Source organism: Halichoerus grypus, chromosome 7 (assembly GCF_964656455.1).
Source record: "Halichoerus grypus chromosome 7, mHalGry1.hap1.1, whole genome shotgun sequence".
Lineage (NCBI taxonomy): Eukaryota > Metazoa > Chordata > Mammalia > Carnivora > Phocidae > Halichoerus > Halichoerus grypus.
In genome coordinates this window covers 131,985,685-131,999,224 of record NC_135718.1, presented here as the reverse complement: position 1 = coordinate 131,999,224, position 13,540 = coordinate 131,985,685, and the positions used below count along the sequence as shown (strand labels likewise).

Here is a 13,540-nt window from a genome sequence, read left to right as displayed (position 1 = left end):
GGTACTTATCTTTCATTCTAAATCTCTTTTAAATAAACATTTGGTTTTTTAAAGTATTGATGAAGAATAAAAATGCAACAATAGCATTCAACTAAAGCCTTATCTTTTTTAAAAAAGATTTACTTATTTACTTTAGATACAGAGCACAGGGGTAGGAGGCAGAAGGAGAGGGAGAAAATCTTAAGCAGACTCCACTCTGAGATCAGAGCCTGACGCTGGGCTCCATCTCAACCTGAGATCACAACCTGAACCAAAACCAAGTCAGACACTTAACCAACTGCACCACCCAGGCACCCCAATTAATGCCTTATCTATTGATCTTTGAAATCACATCAAAGAGAAGAAAAAAAAACAGTAAAAATGATGCTTCTGAAAGATATTGTTGAAATTAATTCCATTATTTTCACTTCAATAATGGAGTGGCATCTGACATTCAACAATTGTAGGTAAAATAAAAATTATATACTAAATTCACCCCTAAGCATACTTTAAATTCTTCATAAATGTGTGTATATATTAAAAATCTTTATAGTAATATGCATGTATAATTATAAAATACATAGGTAACTATGAAGCATATACTAGAATACATATGTAAATATTTTATAGTACTTTTAATTTTATAAGGAGTTATTTATTGACAGCTAAATTTATGTAAACTTAGTAGCATCAGAAGCAAATCATTTGAGAGGCAGATCTGTATAAGTTGAAAAGTGAGATTCAGGAGATCATCTCAGGGTTTGATACCTGGTCGTATTGAAATCTTGTGACTTTGACAAAGTTGCTTTAATGTTCTGCAGTTCAGTTCACTCATCTATACATTGGAGATAGTAATAGTCTCCTATTTAATTATATTGTAATAAGTATAGTGTTGCCAAATGTGCATAGATCTGTGTTTGGTATACAGTTGGAATTTACTAGTATTAATCATGATAACACTCTAGAGTACTCCCTAAGTGTTAAGTTAGTATTGTTATTAGACAAGAACTACTCTTAGAATTCTAAATAAAGCAAGATATTTAGATTCATAGTCAGAGAGATAAAACCAAGGAAAAAATAAAGAGGTACCTATGCTGTTAATTTGTGTGCCACCAGTTAAAATTCAACTTCAGAATGATAGCTGAAAATTCGTATTTGCTTGATTTTTCACATATACTTTTATTTCTTATTTTTCTCAAAACAAAAGACAAGTTTGGTTTTGTGTATCAAATTTTTTGGAAACACAAACAAAAAGAAAAGAAATAAAACAGGTAGAAAACCATACTGGAAGCAAAATTAAAGGTAGGGAGGGACATTTTATGATAAAATGATCAATGCAAAAGAAGGATATAACAATTCTAAGTACATATGTAAGCATCATCATAGCTTTAAAATATATTTTAAAAGATTGATATAAACCAAAAAATAGACAAAACCACAATCACAATAGAATATTTAACACATCCTTCCAATATCTAATAGAATAAACAGATTAAGACATAGTAAAAATATAAAAGATTTGAACAATAGAATCATAAATTTGACCTACTGACATGGGTAGAATATTGACCATATAATGGGCCATAAAGAAAATCTCATCACATTTTTTTCCACTATTTTTGTAAATTTTTATTTACATACCAGTTAGTGAACATACAGTGTAATATTAGTTTCAAGTGTGGAATATAGTGATCAACACTTCCATACAACACCCGGTGCTCATCAACAAGTGCACTTCTTAATCCCCCTCACCTATTTAACCCATCCCTCCACCCACCTCTCCCTTGGTAACCATCAGTTTGTTCTCTATAGTTAAGAGTCTGTTTCTTGGTTTGCTTCTCTCCCTCTTTTTTTTCCCTTTGCTTGTTTGTTTTGTTTCTTAAATTCCACATATGAGTGAAATCATATGGTATTTGTCTTTCTCTGACTGATTTATTTCACTTAGCATTATTCTCTAGCTCCATCCATGTCATTGCAGTTGGCAAGATTTCATTCTCAGCCAACTCAGCCAATAGCTGAGTAATATTCCATTGTATATATACCCCACCTTTATCCATTCATCAATCAACGGACATTTCGGCTGTTTCCATAATTTGGCTATTGTTGATAATGCTGCTATAAATATTGAGGCATATGTAACCCTTTGAATTAGTATTTTTGCATTCTTCAGGTAAATACCTAGTAGTACAGTTGCTGGATCATAGGGTAGTTCTATTTTAAACTTTTTGAGGAACCTCCATACTGTTTTCCAGAGTGGCTATACCACTTTACATTCCCACCACCAGTGCAAGAGGGTTCCCCTTTCTCTGCATCCATGTCAACACCAGTTGTTTCTTGTGTTGTTGGTTTTAGCCATTCTGACAGGTGTGAGGTGATATCCCATTGTAGTTTTGATTTGTATTTCCCTGATGATGATGTTAAGCATCTTTTCATGTGTCTGTTGGCCATCTACATGTCTTCCTCAGAAAAATGTCTATTCATGCCTTCTGCCTATTTTTAAATTGAATTATTCCTTTTTGGGGTGTTGAGTTTGATAAGTTCTTTATATATTTTGGATACTAATCTCATCAAATTTTCAAAGCATAAAATTATTGAGAGTACATCTTTAGATCACAACAAAATTAAACAAGAAAACAACTTTTTGAAATTTTTTTCTTCCAAGTTCTTTTTTAAATGCTAGTTAACATACCGTGTAATATTAGTTTCAGGTGTAGGATTTAGTGGTTCATCACTTACATACAACAACCAGTGCTCATCACAAGTGCCCTCCTTCATACCCGTCACCCATTTAACCCATCCACCTGCCCACCACCCCTCCAGCCCCTCTCAGTTTGATCTCTATAGTTACGAGTCTGTTTTATAGTTTTCCTCTCTCTTTTCTCCCCCTATGTTCATCTGTTACATTTCTTAAATTCCTCATATAAGTGAAATCATATGGTATTTGTCTTTATAAGAAATCAATTTAAAAGATAACTAGAAAAACCCCAAGTTCCCAGAAATCGACACTTCCTCAGATATTCTATTTTAAAAATTAAAGTGGGACTTGTAGCTATTTCAGTGTGAATTCACTAAGCTTAGTAGAAGAGATTAGGAGATGGACTCACACATATCCAGTTGCCTAATTTCTGACAAAAGTCAGAGTAAAGCAGTATGGTAGGGAAGAGATGGTATTTTCAGTAAACAGTGCCAGAACAGTTAGATTGCCATATTTTAAAAATGTATCTGTTGCCCTTTATTATACCATACACAAAAGTCAAATGCAGTCTTTTTTTTTTAATTTTATTATGTTATGTTAGTCACCATACATCATTAGTTTTTGATGTAGTGATCCATGATCCATTGTTTTCGTATACCACCCAGTGCTCCATGCAGTACGTGCCCTCCTTAATACCCATCAACGGGCTAACCAATCCCCCCTTCCCCCTCCCCTCTAAAACCCTGTTTGTTTCTCAGGTCCATAGTCTCTCATGGTTCATCTCTCCCTCCAATTCCCCCCGCCCATTTTTCCCTTCCTTCTCCTAATGTCCTCCATGTTATTCCTTATGTTCCACAAATAAGTGAAACCATATGATAATTGACTTTCTCTGCTTGACTTATTTCACTTAGCATAATCTCCTCCAGTCCCATCCATGTGGATGTAAAAGTTGGGTATTCATCCTTTCTGATGGTTGAGTAATATTCCATTGTATATATGGACCACATCTTCTTTATCCATTTGTCTCTTGAAGGGCATCTCGGCTCTTTCCACAGTTTGGCTATTGCGGACATTGCTGCTATGAACATTGGGGTGCATATGGCCCTTCTTTTCACTACATCTGTGTCTTTGGGGTAAATACCCAGTAGTGCAATTGCTGGGTCATAGGGTAGCTCTATTTTTAAATTTTTGAGGAACCTCCACACTGTTTTCCAAAGTGGCTGTACCAACTTGCATTCCCACCAACAGTGTAAGAGGGTTCCCCTTTCTCCACAACCTCTCCAACATTTGTTGTTTCTTTCCCTGTCCATTTTGGTCATTCTAACTGGTGTAAGGTGGTATCTCAGTGTGGTTTTGATTTGGATTTCCCTGATGGCTAATGATGATGAACATTTTTTCATGTGTCTGTTAGCCATTTGTATGTCTTCTTCAGAGAAGTGTCTGTTCATCTCTTCTGCCCACTTTTTGACTTGATTATTTGTTTTTTGGGTGTTGAGTTTGAGAAGTTCTTTATAGATTTTGGGCACCAGCCCTTTATCTGTAGTGTCATTTGCAAATATCTTCTCCCATTCTGTGGGTTGCCTCTTTGTTTTGTTGACTGTTTCCTTTGCTATGCAGAAGCTTTTTATCTTGATGAAGTCCCAAAAGTTCGTTTTTGCTTTTGTTTCACTAGCTTTTGGAGATGTATCTTGAAAGAAGTTGCTGTGGCCGATGTCAAAGAGGTTACTGCCTATGTTCCCCTCTAGGATTTTGATGGATTCCTGTCTCACATTGAGGTCTTTCATCCACTTTGAGTTTATCTTTGTGAATGGTGTTAGAGAATGGTCAAGTTTCAGTCTTCTGATTGTGACTGTCCAATTTTCCCAGCACCATTTATTGAAGAGACTGTCTTTTTTCCATTGCATGTTTTTTCCTGCTTTGTCAAAGATTATTTGACCATAGAGTTGAGGGTCCATATCTGGGTTCTCTATTCTGTTCCATTGGTCTGTATATCTGTTTTTGTGCCCGTACCATGCTGTTTTGGTGATCACAGCTTTGTAATATAGCTTGAAATCGGGCAACGTGATGCCCCCAGCTTTGTTTTTCTTTTTCAACATCTCCTTGGCGATTCGGGGTCTTTTCTGATTCCATACAAATTTTGGGATTGTTTGTTCCAGCACTTTGAAAAATGTCATTGGAATTTTGATCGGGATGGCATTGAAGGTATAGATTGCTCTGGGTAGCATAGACATTTTAACAATGTTTATTCTTCCGATCCATGAGCATGGAATATTTTTCCATCTTTTTGTGTCTTCTTCAATTTCTTTCATGAGTGTTTTGTAGTTCCTAGAGTATAGATCCTTTACCTCTTTGGTTAGGTTTATTCCGAGGTATCTTATGGTTTTTGGTGCTATTGTAAATGGAATTGTTTCTTTAATTTCTCTTTCTACAGTTCCGTTGTTAGTGTATAAGAAAGGAACTGATTTCTGTGCATTGATTTTGTATCCTGCCACATTACTGAATTGCTGGATGAGTTCTAGTAATTTGGGGGTGGAGTCTTTTGGGTTTTCCACATAAAGTATCATGTCGTCTGCGACAAGAGAGAGTTTGACTTCTTCTTTGCCAATTTGAATACCTTTTATTTCTTTTTGTTGTCTGATTGCTGTTGCTAGGACTTCTAGTACTATGTTGAACAACAGTGGTGAGAGTGGGCACCCTTGACGTGTTCCTGATCTAAAGGGAAAGGCTCTCAGCTTTTCCCCATTGAGGATGATATTCACTGTGGGTTTTTCATAGATGGATTTTATGGGCTTGAGGAATGTTCCCTCTATCCCTATACTCTGAGAGTTTTAATCAGGAAAGGATGTTGTATTTTGTCAAATGCTTTTTCTGCATCAATTGAGAGGACCATATAGTTCTTCTCCCTCCTCTTATTAATGTGTTCTATCACATTGATTGATTTGCGAATGTTGAACCACCCTTGCATCCCGGGGATAAATCCCACTTGGTCATGGTGGATGATCCTTTTAATGTATTGTTGGATCCTATTATCTAGGATTTTGTTGAAGATTTTGGAATCCATATTCATCAGGGATATCGGTCTGAAATTCTCCTTTTTGATGGGGTCTTTGCCTGGTTCGGGGATTAAGGTAATGCTGGCCTCATAGAATGAGTTTGGAAGTTTTCCTTCTGTTTCTATTTTTTGAAACAGCTTCAGTAGAATAGGTATTATTTCTTCTTTGAATGTTTGGTAGAATTCCCCAGGGAATCCATCAGGCCCTGGACTCTTGTTTTTTGGGAGGTTTTTGATCACTGCTTCAATCTCGTTACTGGTTATTGGCCTATTCAGGTTGTCAATTTCTTCCTATTTCAGTCTTGGCAGCTTATAGATTTCCAGGAAGGCCTCCATTTCATCCAGATTGCTCAGTTTATTGGCATATAGTTGTTGATAATAATTTCTAATAATTGTTTCTATTTCCTTGGTGTTAGTCGTGATCTCTCCCCTTTCACTCATAATTTTATTAATTTGGGTCCTTTCTCTTTTCTTTTGGATAAGTCTGGCCAGTGGTTTATCAATCTTATTAATTCTTTCAAAGAACCAACTTCTAGTTTCATTGATCTGATCTACTGTGTTTCTGGTTTCTAGTTCATTGATTTCTGCTCTAATTTTAATTATTTCTCTTCTAATGTGTGGCTTAGGCATCATTTGTTGCTTTTTCTCTAGTTCTTTAAGGTGTAGAGTTAGTTGGTGAATTCGGGATTTTTCTATTTTTTTGAGTGAGGCTTGGATGGCTATGTATTTCCCCCTTAGAACCACCTTTGCAGTATCCCATAGGTTTTGGACCGATGTGTTTTCATTCTCATTGATGTCCATGAATTGTTTAAGTTCTTCTTTGATTTCTTGGTTGACCCAAACATTCTTGAGCAGAGTGGTCTTTAGCTTCCAAGTGTTTGAATTTCTTCCAAATTTTTTCTTGTGATTGAGTTCCAGTTTTAGAGCATTGTGGTCTGAGAATATGCAGGGAATAATCTTAAACTTTTGGTAGCGGTTGAGACCTGATTTGTGACCCAGTATATGGTCTATTCTGGAGAAAGTTCCATGTGCACTCGAGAAGAATGAGTATTCTGTTGTTTTAGGGTGGAATGTTCTGTAAATATCTATGAGGTCCATCTGGTCCAATGTATCATTCAAAGCTCTTATTTCTTTGTTGATTTTCTGCTTAGATGCTCTGTCCATTGCTGAGAGTGGAGTATTGAGGTCTCCTACAATTAACGTATTGTTATCAATATGACTCTTTATTTTGGTTAACAGTTGGCTTATGTAGATGGCTGCTCCCATGTTGGGGCACAGATATTTACAATTGTTAGATCTTCTGTTGGATAGACCCTTTAAGAATGATATAGTGTCCTTTTGTGTCTCTTATTACAGACTTTAGTTTAAAATCTAATTTGTCTGATCTAAGAATTGCTACCCCAGCTTTCTTTTGAGGTCTGCTGGCATGGAAGATAGATCTCCATCCCTTCACTTTCAGTCTGGATGTATCTTTAGGTTCAAAATGAGTCTCTTGTAGACAGCATATGGATGGGTCCTGTCTTTTTATCGAATCTGCAACCCTGTGCCGTTTTATGGGAGCATTTAGGCCATTCACGTTGAGAGTGAGTATTGAAAGATATGAATTAATTGTCATCATGTTGCCTGTGAAGACGTTGTCTTTATAGATTGTCCCTGTAAATTTCTGTTGTAGATCACTCTTGGGGTCTTTCTCCTTTTATAGAACCCCCCTTAATATTTCTTGCAGGGCCGGCTTAGTGGTCACATATTCTTTCAGTTTCTGCCGGTCGTGGAAGCTCTGCATCTCTCCATCCATTCTAAATGAAAGCCTTGCCGGATAAAGTATTCTTGGCTGCATGTTCTTCTCATTTAGTACCCTGAATATGTCTTGCCAGCCCTTTCTGGCTTGCCAGGTCTCTGTGGATAGGTCTGACGTTATTCTGATGTTCCTCCCTCTGTCCGTAAGGAATCTCCTCCCCCTAACTGCCCTTAAGATGGTTTCCTTGGTTCTAAGATTTGTGAGTTTTACTATTACATGCCAGGGTGTTGGCCTGTTTTCCTTGATCTTAGGAGGGGTCCTCTCTGCCTCTAGGACTCGAATGTTTGTTTCATTCCCCAGATTAGGGAAGTTCTCAGCTACGATTTGCTCAAATACATCTTCTAGTCCTCTCTGTCTCTCCACTCCCTCTGGGATTCCAATTATTCTGACATTGGAATGCCTCATGGTGTCACTTATTTCTCTGATTCTATTTTCATGGATTCTGAGTTGTTTTTCCCTGGCCTCCTCTTTTCCCTTTTTATCTATTATATTGTCTTCCAGGTCGCTTATTCTCTCTTCTGCCTCAGTTACCCTAGTTGTTAGATTATCTAGATTGGATTGGATCTCATTGATAGCATTTTTAAGTTCTGCCAATTCACCTTTTATTTCTGCCCTTAGAGACTCTATGTTGCCATTAATTGATTTCTCCATTCTAGCCATTGTCTTCACAATTGCTAGCCTGAATTCCATCTCCAACATCTTGGTTATATCTGCATCCATTTGTAAATCTGCAGCATAAGTCATAATCTCTGAGTCTTTTCTGTTTTGGGGGCTCCTCCTCCTAGTCATTCTGTTGATGGGTGTTTGAGGGAATGTATAGAGTCCAAATTATTGACCAGAACCCAAGCAAGATGCACCTGTTTTCTTGGGACCTTAGGGTTCCTGGCCTCTTGTTTTCCCAGCCTGTCTTCTGTGGGAGGGGCCTGCCACGCTGTTACTCAGGCAACCCTGTTTGGGCAGAGTTGCCCTGCGCCCCTGTGGCGGGGGATGGGCTCAGTGGGAAGCAGTCTTTGGGGCTTTTGTTCTCTGGCGCCTTTCCCTGGCGGCTTTCCGCGTCTCTTCCGCGAGTCAGAGCAGAAGAGACCGTTTCCAACCCTCTGCCTCAGAGCAGAGAGACCTCAGTCTGTTTTTCAGTGAGCTCTCCAGGTCACACTGTCTCCGTTTCTGTCCGTGCTGCTATAACTGCAGCGGCCTGGGTTGTGCGCCCCTCCGCAGCGCTCCCAGTCCTGCCTCCAGGTCGGGCACGTCTCTGCTCTTTGTGCTTCTAAAACCGCCAGCCGCTCCCAATTCCCGCACGCGCTACTCCGCTGCTTGGGGTTTCCACCCCGGGGGTTGCAGTTCACCGGCGCGACCCCTGCACACCAGGTTTCCGTCTCGGAGGCTGCAGTTCGCGTGCGCGCGACCGTCGCTCCGGTTTCTGTCCAGGGGGGCTGCGGTTCATGTGCGCGACCCCGCGGGTCTGGTCCTCCACCCCAGGGGCTGCCCTAAAGTCCTTCCCCGATGCTACCGGCCTGCGAGTCTGTGCCCGTCCGCAGCGCGCGAGGCTGTCACTCACCGGTGGTGTAGGATCCCCACATCCAGGCACCCTCCTGCTGCCGTTTATCCTCCGGTATCTGCCCGTGGAATCAGGGCTTCCCGCTTCCTACCTCAAAACCAACCACCTGCGATATTCTGTTTGTAGAGATCCAGATCTTCTTACATCTCAGGCTGGTTTCCTGGGTGCTCAGAGTGGTCTGGTAGATATCCAGCTCAATTCCGGGGACCAGTTGAAATAGGGTCCCCTACTCCTCCGCCATCTTTCCCCCCTCCAAGTCAAATGCAGTCTTAAATGTCAAAGAGAAAATAATACTTTTAGAGGAAAGCATCATTGTGTCCTAGGAGTAGGCAAAGAATCCTTAAATAGGACAAAAATGCGCTAACCCAAGTAGAAAAAAATTGAAAATTTGTTCTATTTTAAAATTTTAAAAATGTCTTTTCTTCTTAAGCTCCAAACATTTTCTTTTTTTCCACTGCAATTGTTATATCCTGTGACATTTACAAGGATGGATTCTGTTGTAGCTAGAGCAATAAACATGCAAGGAGATTTAGTGACCCAGAATTCTTTTCTGCTTAAACATGTCAATGAATTCAGCATGAATTTGTGATTTGAACCCTCTGGAAAAGTGTCCAGCTTCAAAAGCAGGCTACCTTTGTCAGTTGGACTCTTCAAGAATGTGTTTGAAAAAATGAGAGTCAAGCATAATTAGGTAAATAAAACATTTAATTGTTCAATTTAAAATGCAGAAATTCTGCCCATTAAAAAACACTAAGCAAAATGACAACCCATGGACTGAGAGAAGATATTTATAATAAATATGTCCAAGAATGTCTAAAGAATATAAAAAGAACTCCTACAGTGAGGTGAGTAGAAGACAGATAACTCAATAGAAAATATATATACACGCAAAAGACTTGAATGGACAATTCACCAAAGAGGATATCTAAATGACCAATCGCTACGTGAAAGTCACTCAACTTCATTTGTCCTCAGGAAAATGCATATTAAAACCCCAGAGAATTACTGCTCTGTGTTCAATAGAATGGTAAAATTACACAGATTGAAAACATCAAGTGTGTTGAGGATTTGGAGCCATTTCTACACTGCTGATGGGAACACCAATTAGCATAATCCTTGCAGAAAACTCTCTGATGCTACCTGTTACACCTAAACATGTTCATCCATTCTGTCCTACCGTTCCACTCCTAGGTATGTACTCCTCAGAAGTGAGGACATGTCTTTGTCAAAAACCTCATAACAGCAGCCCTATTTCTATTGCCTCCTAACTAGAATCTATTCAGATGCCCACTAACAGGCACACAAATAAAATGTGGTATATTCAAATAATTGAATATTACACAGCAATATGAATTAGTAATCTGAAATTAAACCCAACAGTGTGGTTGAATAACAAACATAATTTTTAGTGAAAAGCTCTACACACTAAAAAATAAGTATGTTTCAATTTATGTAAAGTACAAAACAGACAAATGGATTCCATGTTCTTAGAGATCGGGACAGTGGTCCCCCTCTGTGTGGTGAGGGAGAGGTTGGGAGGGGCTGACCGAACGGGACAACTGGGGCTTCCGGGAGAACTAGTGCTGTTCAATGTCCTCAGCTTGGCGCAGGTTGCATATGTCTCCACCTTCTCAATATTCATCAACCCATTTGCCTATATGCTCTTTATGCATATTATAAATCAATATAAAGTTTAAAAACTCAGGGTTCAAATTTCTTGATTTTTGAATTAATAAACGCATTTATGACCAAGGAGAGTGATCCTGTTGCTTCACACACGTATGTAACAATCCCTTAAAGGAATAATTTCCTGGACTGTGGGAAACGCAGGCCAGCACTACATTCTTGGCAAGGTTTACTCACATTGTCTGGGTCTTGTTTGTGAAAACATTGACTCACTTCAGGTTCTGTAAATGATTTTTAAAAGAACTTCTATTATTTTCTGTTTTGAGGGTTTATGAAATCCAGAGGATATCACCAGTTACTGCTTTGCACATTCCGAGAACTTGAACGGGCTCCAGCGGAGGACATGCCTGAGTTTAAAAAAACAAATCAAAAGCAGGTCACAGCATTAACATTCAGTGGAAACGCAGGGAGAATCAGATCCAAACTCTGGCAATGCTGGGGCTTGAGGTTGATTTTTCTCTTTTACCTTGCAAAAGTTTCTGATGGGCGGAGCATCTAGTAATCCCTTTAATTCCCGAGCTGTGTTTCAATTTCCTTTTGAGCAAGTGCTTTCCTGCACTAATCACATTTTTTAGAGGACGAGAATTTGACATAGTGTGAGCACCGTCAGCTATTAAATGTACTCCTAAAAGATCCTCAAAATGAGATTTCCAGGGGAGATCGTTTGGCTTATATTGTGGACTGTTTGTATTGCTGAAGGTAAGAGTAAAAAAAGGAAGACTTTTTTCTAAATTATAAAACATTTGCTAATATGCCTTTCACAGTGGTAATAGGAATTTGGTCTAGAAAATGTGATTTAATTACTGTTCTGTAGCTTCGTGTGTGAGTGGTTTTTGACATTGTTAAGTTTTTAAAAATGTAAGTAGCTTATTTAAATGATGTGATTATTTATCATGGTTTTATTTAATGTAAAAATTTTAAAAATGGGTTTTTTAAAGATTTTATTTATTCATTTGAGAGAGAGAGAAACAGAGAGACAGAGAGAGCACAAGCAGGGGAGAGGCAGAGGGAGAGGGAGAAGCAGATTCCCTGCTGAGCTGGAGCACCCCTCCCCCACCCCCACCCCCTGGGGCTCCATCCCAGGACCTGGATCTCATGACCTAAGCCAAAGGCGCTTAACCATCTGAGCCACCCAGGCGCCCTCAAAAAATGTTTTAATAAACATTTTGAAGACTGTAATATATCTTAATAATTTCCCTTGAAATTATCATAATTTATATTTTTTTGCTTAGAATTTTCACCAAAATGTTTTGTGTGAAAGTATTAAGAAGCATATGAACATGTCTAGAACCAGAACAGAAATTACAGAATAGAAGCCTTCAAACCATCTAATGATTGAATTTATTTCAGATATAGATGTTAACTCTCTCTAAAGAAAATTCCATTTATCATTTACAAATGATATTGCCACAGCCTTAGAAGTCTTGTAGAGAAGTAAGCATTACTTGTATCATTAGAATGAAAATATCACATAAATTTGAAAAAATCAAACATGCAATGTTTGTAACATCTAAGTTATTCTAGAAGAGCAGTCTTTAGGAGCAGCGAATATGCATGTATAAGTTTTCTTTCTGGTATCGGTAAGACAATTACTAGATTTATATTAAATTTAATTCTAACACTACTTCTCAATGGATTATAAAGTTTATTTGGAGGAAATGTGGTTTCTAATTCATGATAGGTAACTAGTTATGTGATAATATCTGACTGACATTTTTTAAACCAAATCAGCTAGTTAGCTACCATTCTTAAATTTCCAAAACTTTTCACTAAGTCAACAAGTTTTGATTGAATGCTTACTTCATGTCAGCCTTTAAGCATTGAGAAATGTTAGCAAATAACATAAAATCTCTCTCCTAGAGCATCTCTCAATCTACAAAATAAAGGTAGATATCTCTTTAATTATATCCTTTAAGGTTTATTCAAATGTGTTTAATTTTTTTCTAGGATAGAGCCTTTTTTCAGTTTTGCATTCTAATAGGCTACTGCTTGATTTTTAGCTTGGAAACCTTATATCCAGCCACCTTTTAAACTAGGTATTCCATCATTTCCCTGCACACGTAAATATTACAGTTCATATTCAAAAGTAAAATATTATTGTATTGGCAAAGAGTTCCAGAACCCTGTTAATGTTACCAATCGTAGCAAACATCTTTTTCTTTTTTCTTTTTTAGATTTTATTTATTTATTTGACAAACAGAGAGAGAGAGAGAGCACAAGCGGTGGGGGGGGTGAGCAGAGGGAAAAGCAGGCTCCCCGCTGAGCAAGGAACCCAACGAGGGACTCAGTCCCAGGACCCTGGGATCATGACCTGAGCCGAGGGCAGATGCTTAACCAACTGAGCCACCCAGGCGCCCCACAAACATCTTTTTCTTGCCATAAGTGTTTTTTGTCTTTTCTTTAACAGGAATAGTTTCAGTGTCTCAAAATTTTACATATTGTTTGCTGAGGCTTTATGTAGATATCATTTGTCATGTAAGGAAGATTTATTTCTAGTTCATGTTTAAAACTCAAGAATTGAGGCCAAGTTTAATTAAACTGTTTAAGTGATTACAAAGTGGAATTTGAAATATTAAAATTGGGTGCTACAAATTATGTAATAAAAATTAAATCATAGCCATTTAAACTCCTTACATAATTGATTCCAGCTGACCATTTCATCTGTATTTTATATTTCATCAAAATGTGTTTAAATGTGATATCAGTTTCTGCTGGTTGAATACTGGTTTGAATATTTTCACAATCTGCTTTTTCTACCAGGCTTGACGTTGTAGC

General features: G+C 38.1%; 1 protein-coding gene across 5 annotated transcripts in view; it reads left to right on the top strand.

Moving 5' to 3' along the window:
• The window catches only part of LOC118530817 (complement factor H-like), a 140,548-nt gene that overhangs the window by 21,307 nt on the left and 105,701 nt on the right, over window positions 1-13,540 (top strand). Inside the window, exon 1 of one of the 5 annotated variants that reach the window (XM_078078328.1) lies at window positions 11,254-11,464. The exons of 3 other annotated variants lie outside the window; for them this stretch is intronic. In XM_078078328.1, coding sequence (XP_077934454.1) covers window positions 11,407-11,464 — 58 coding nt within the window. In that variant the 5' untranslated portion in view covers window positions 11,254-11,406. Of the gene's footprint in view, window positions 1-11,253; window positions 11,465-13,540 lie in introns of those variants that run through there. One more of the 5 variants, XM_078078331.1, reaches the window with a different exon arrangement.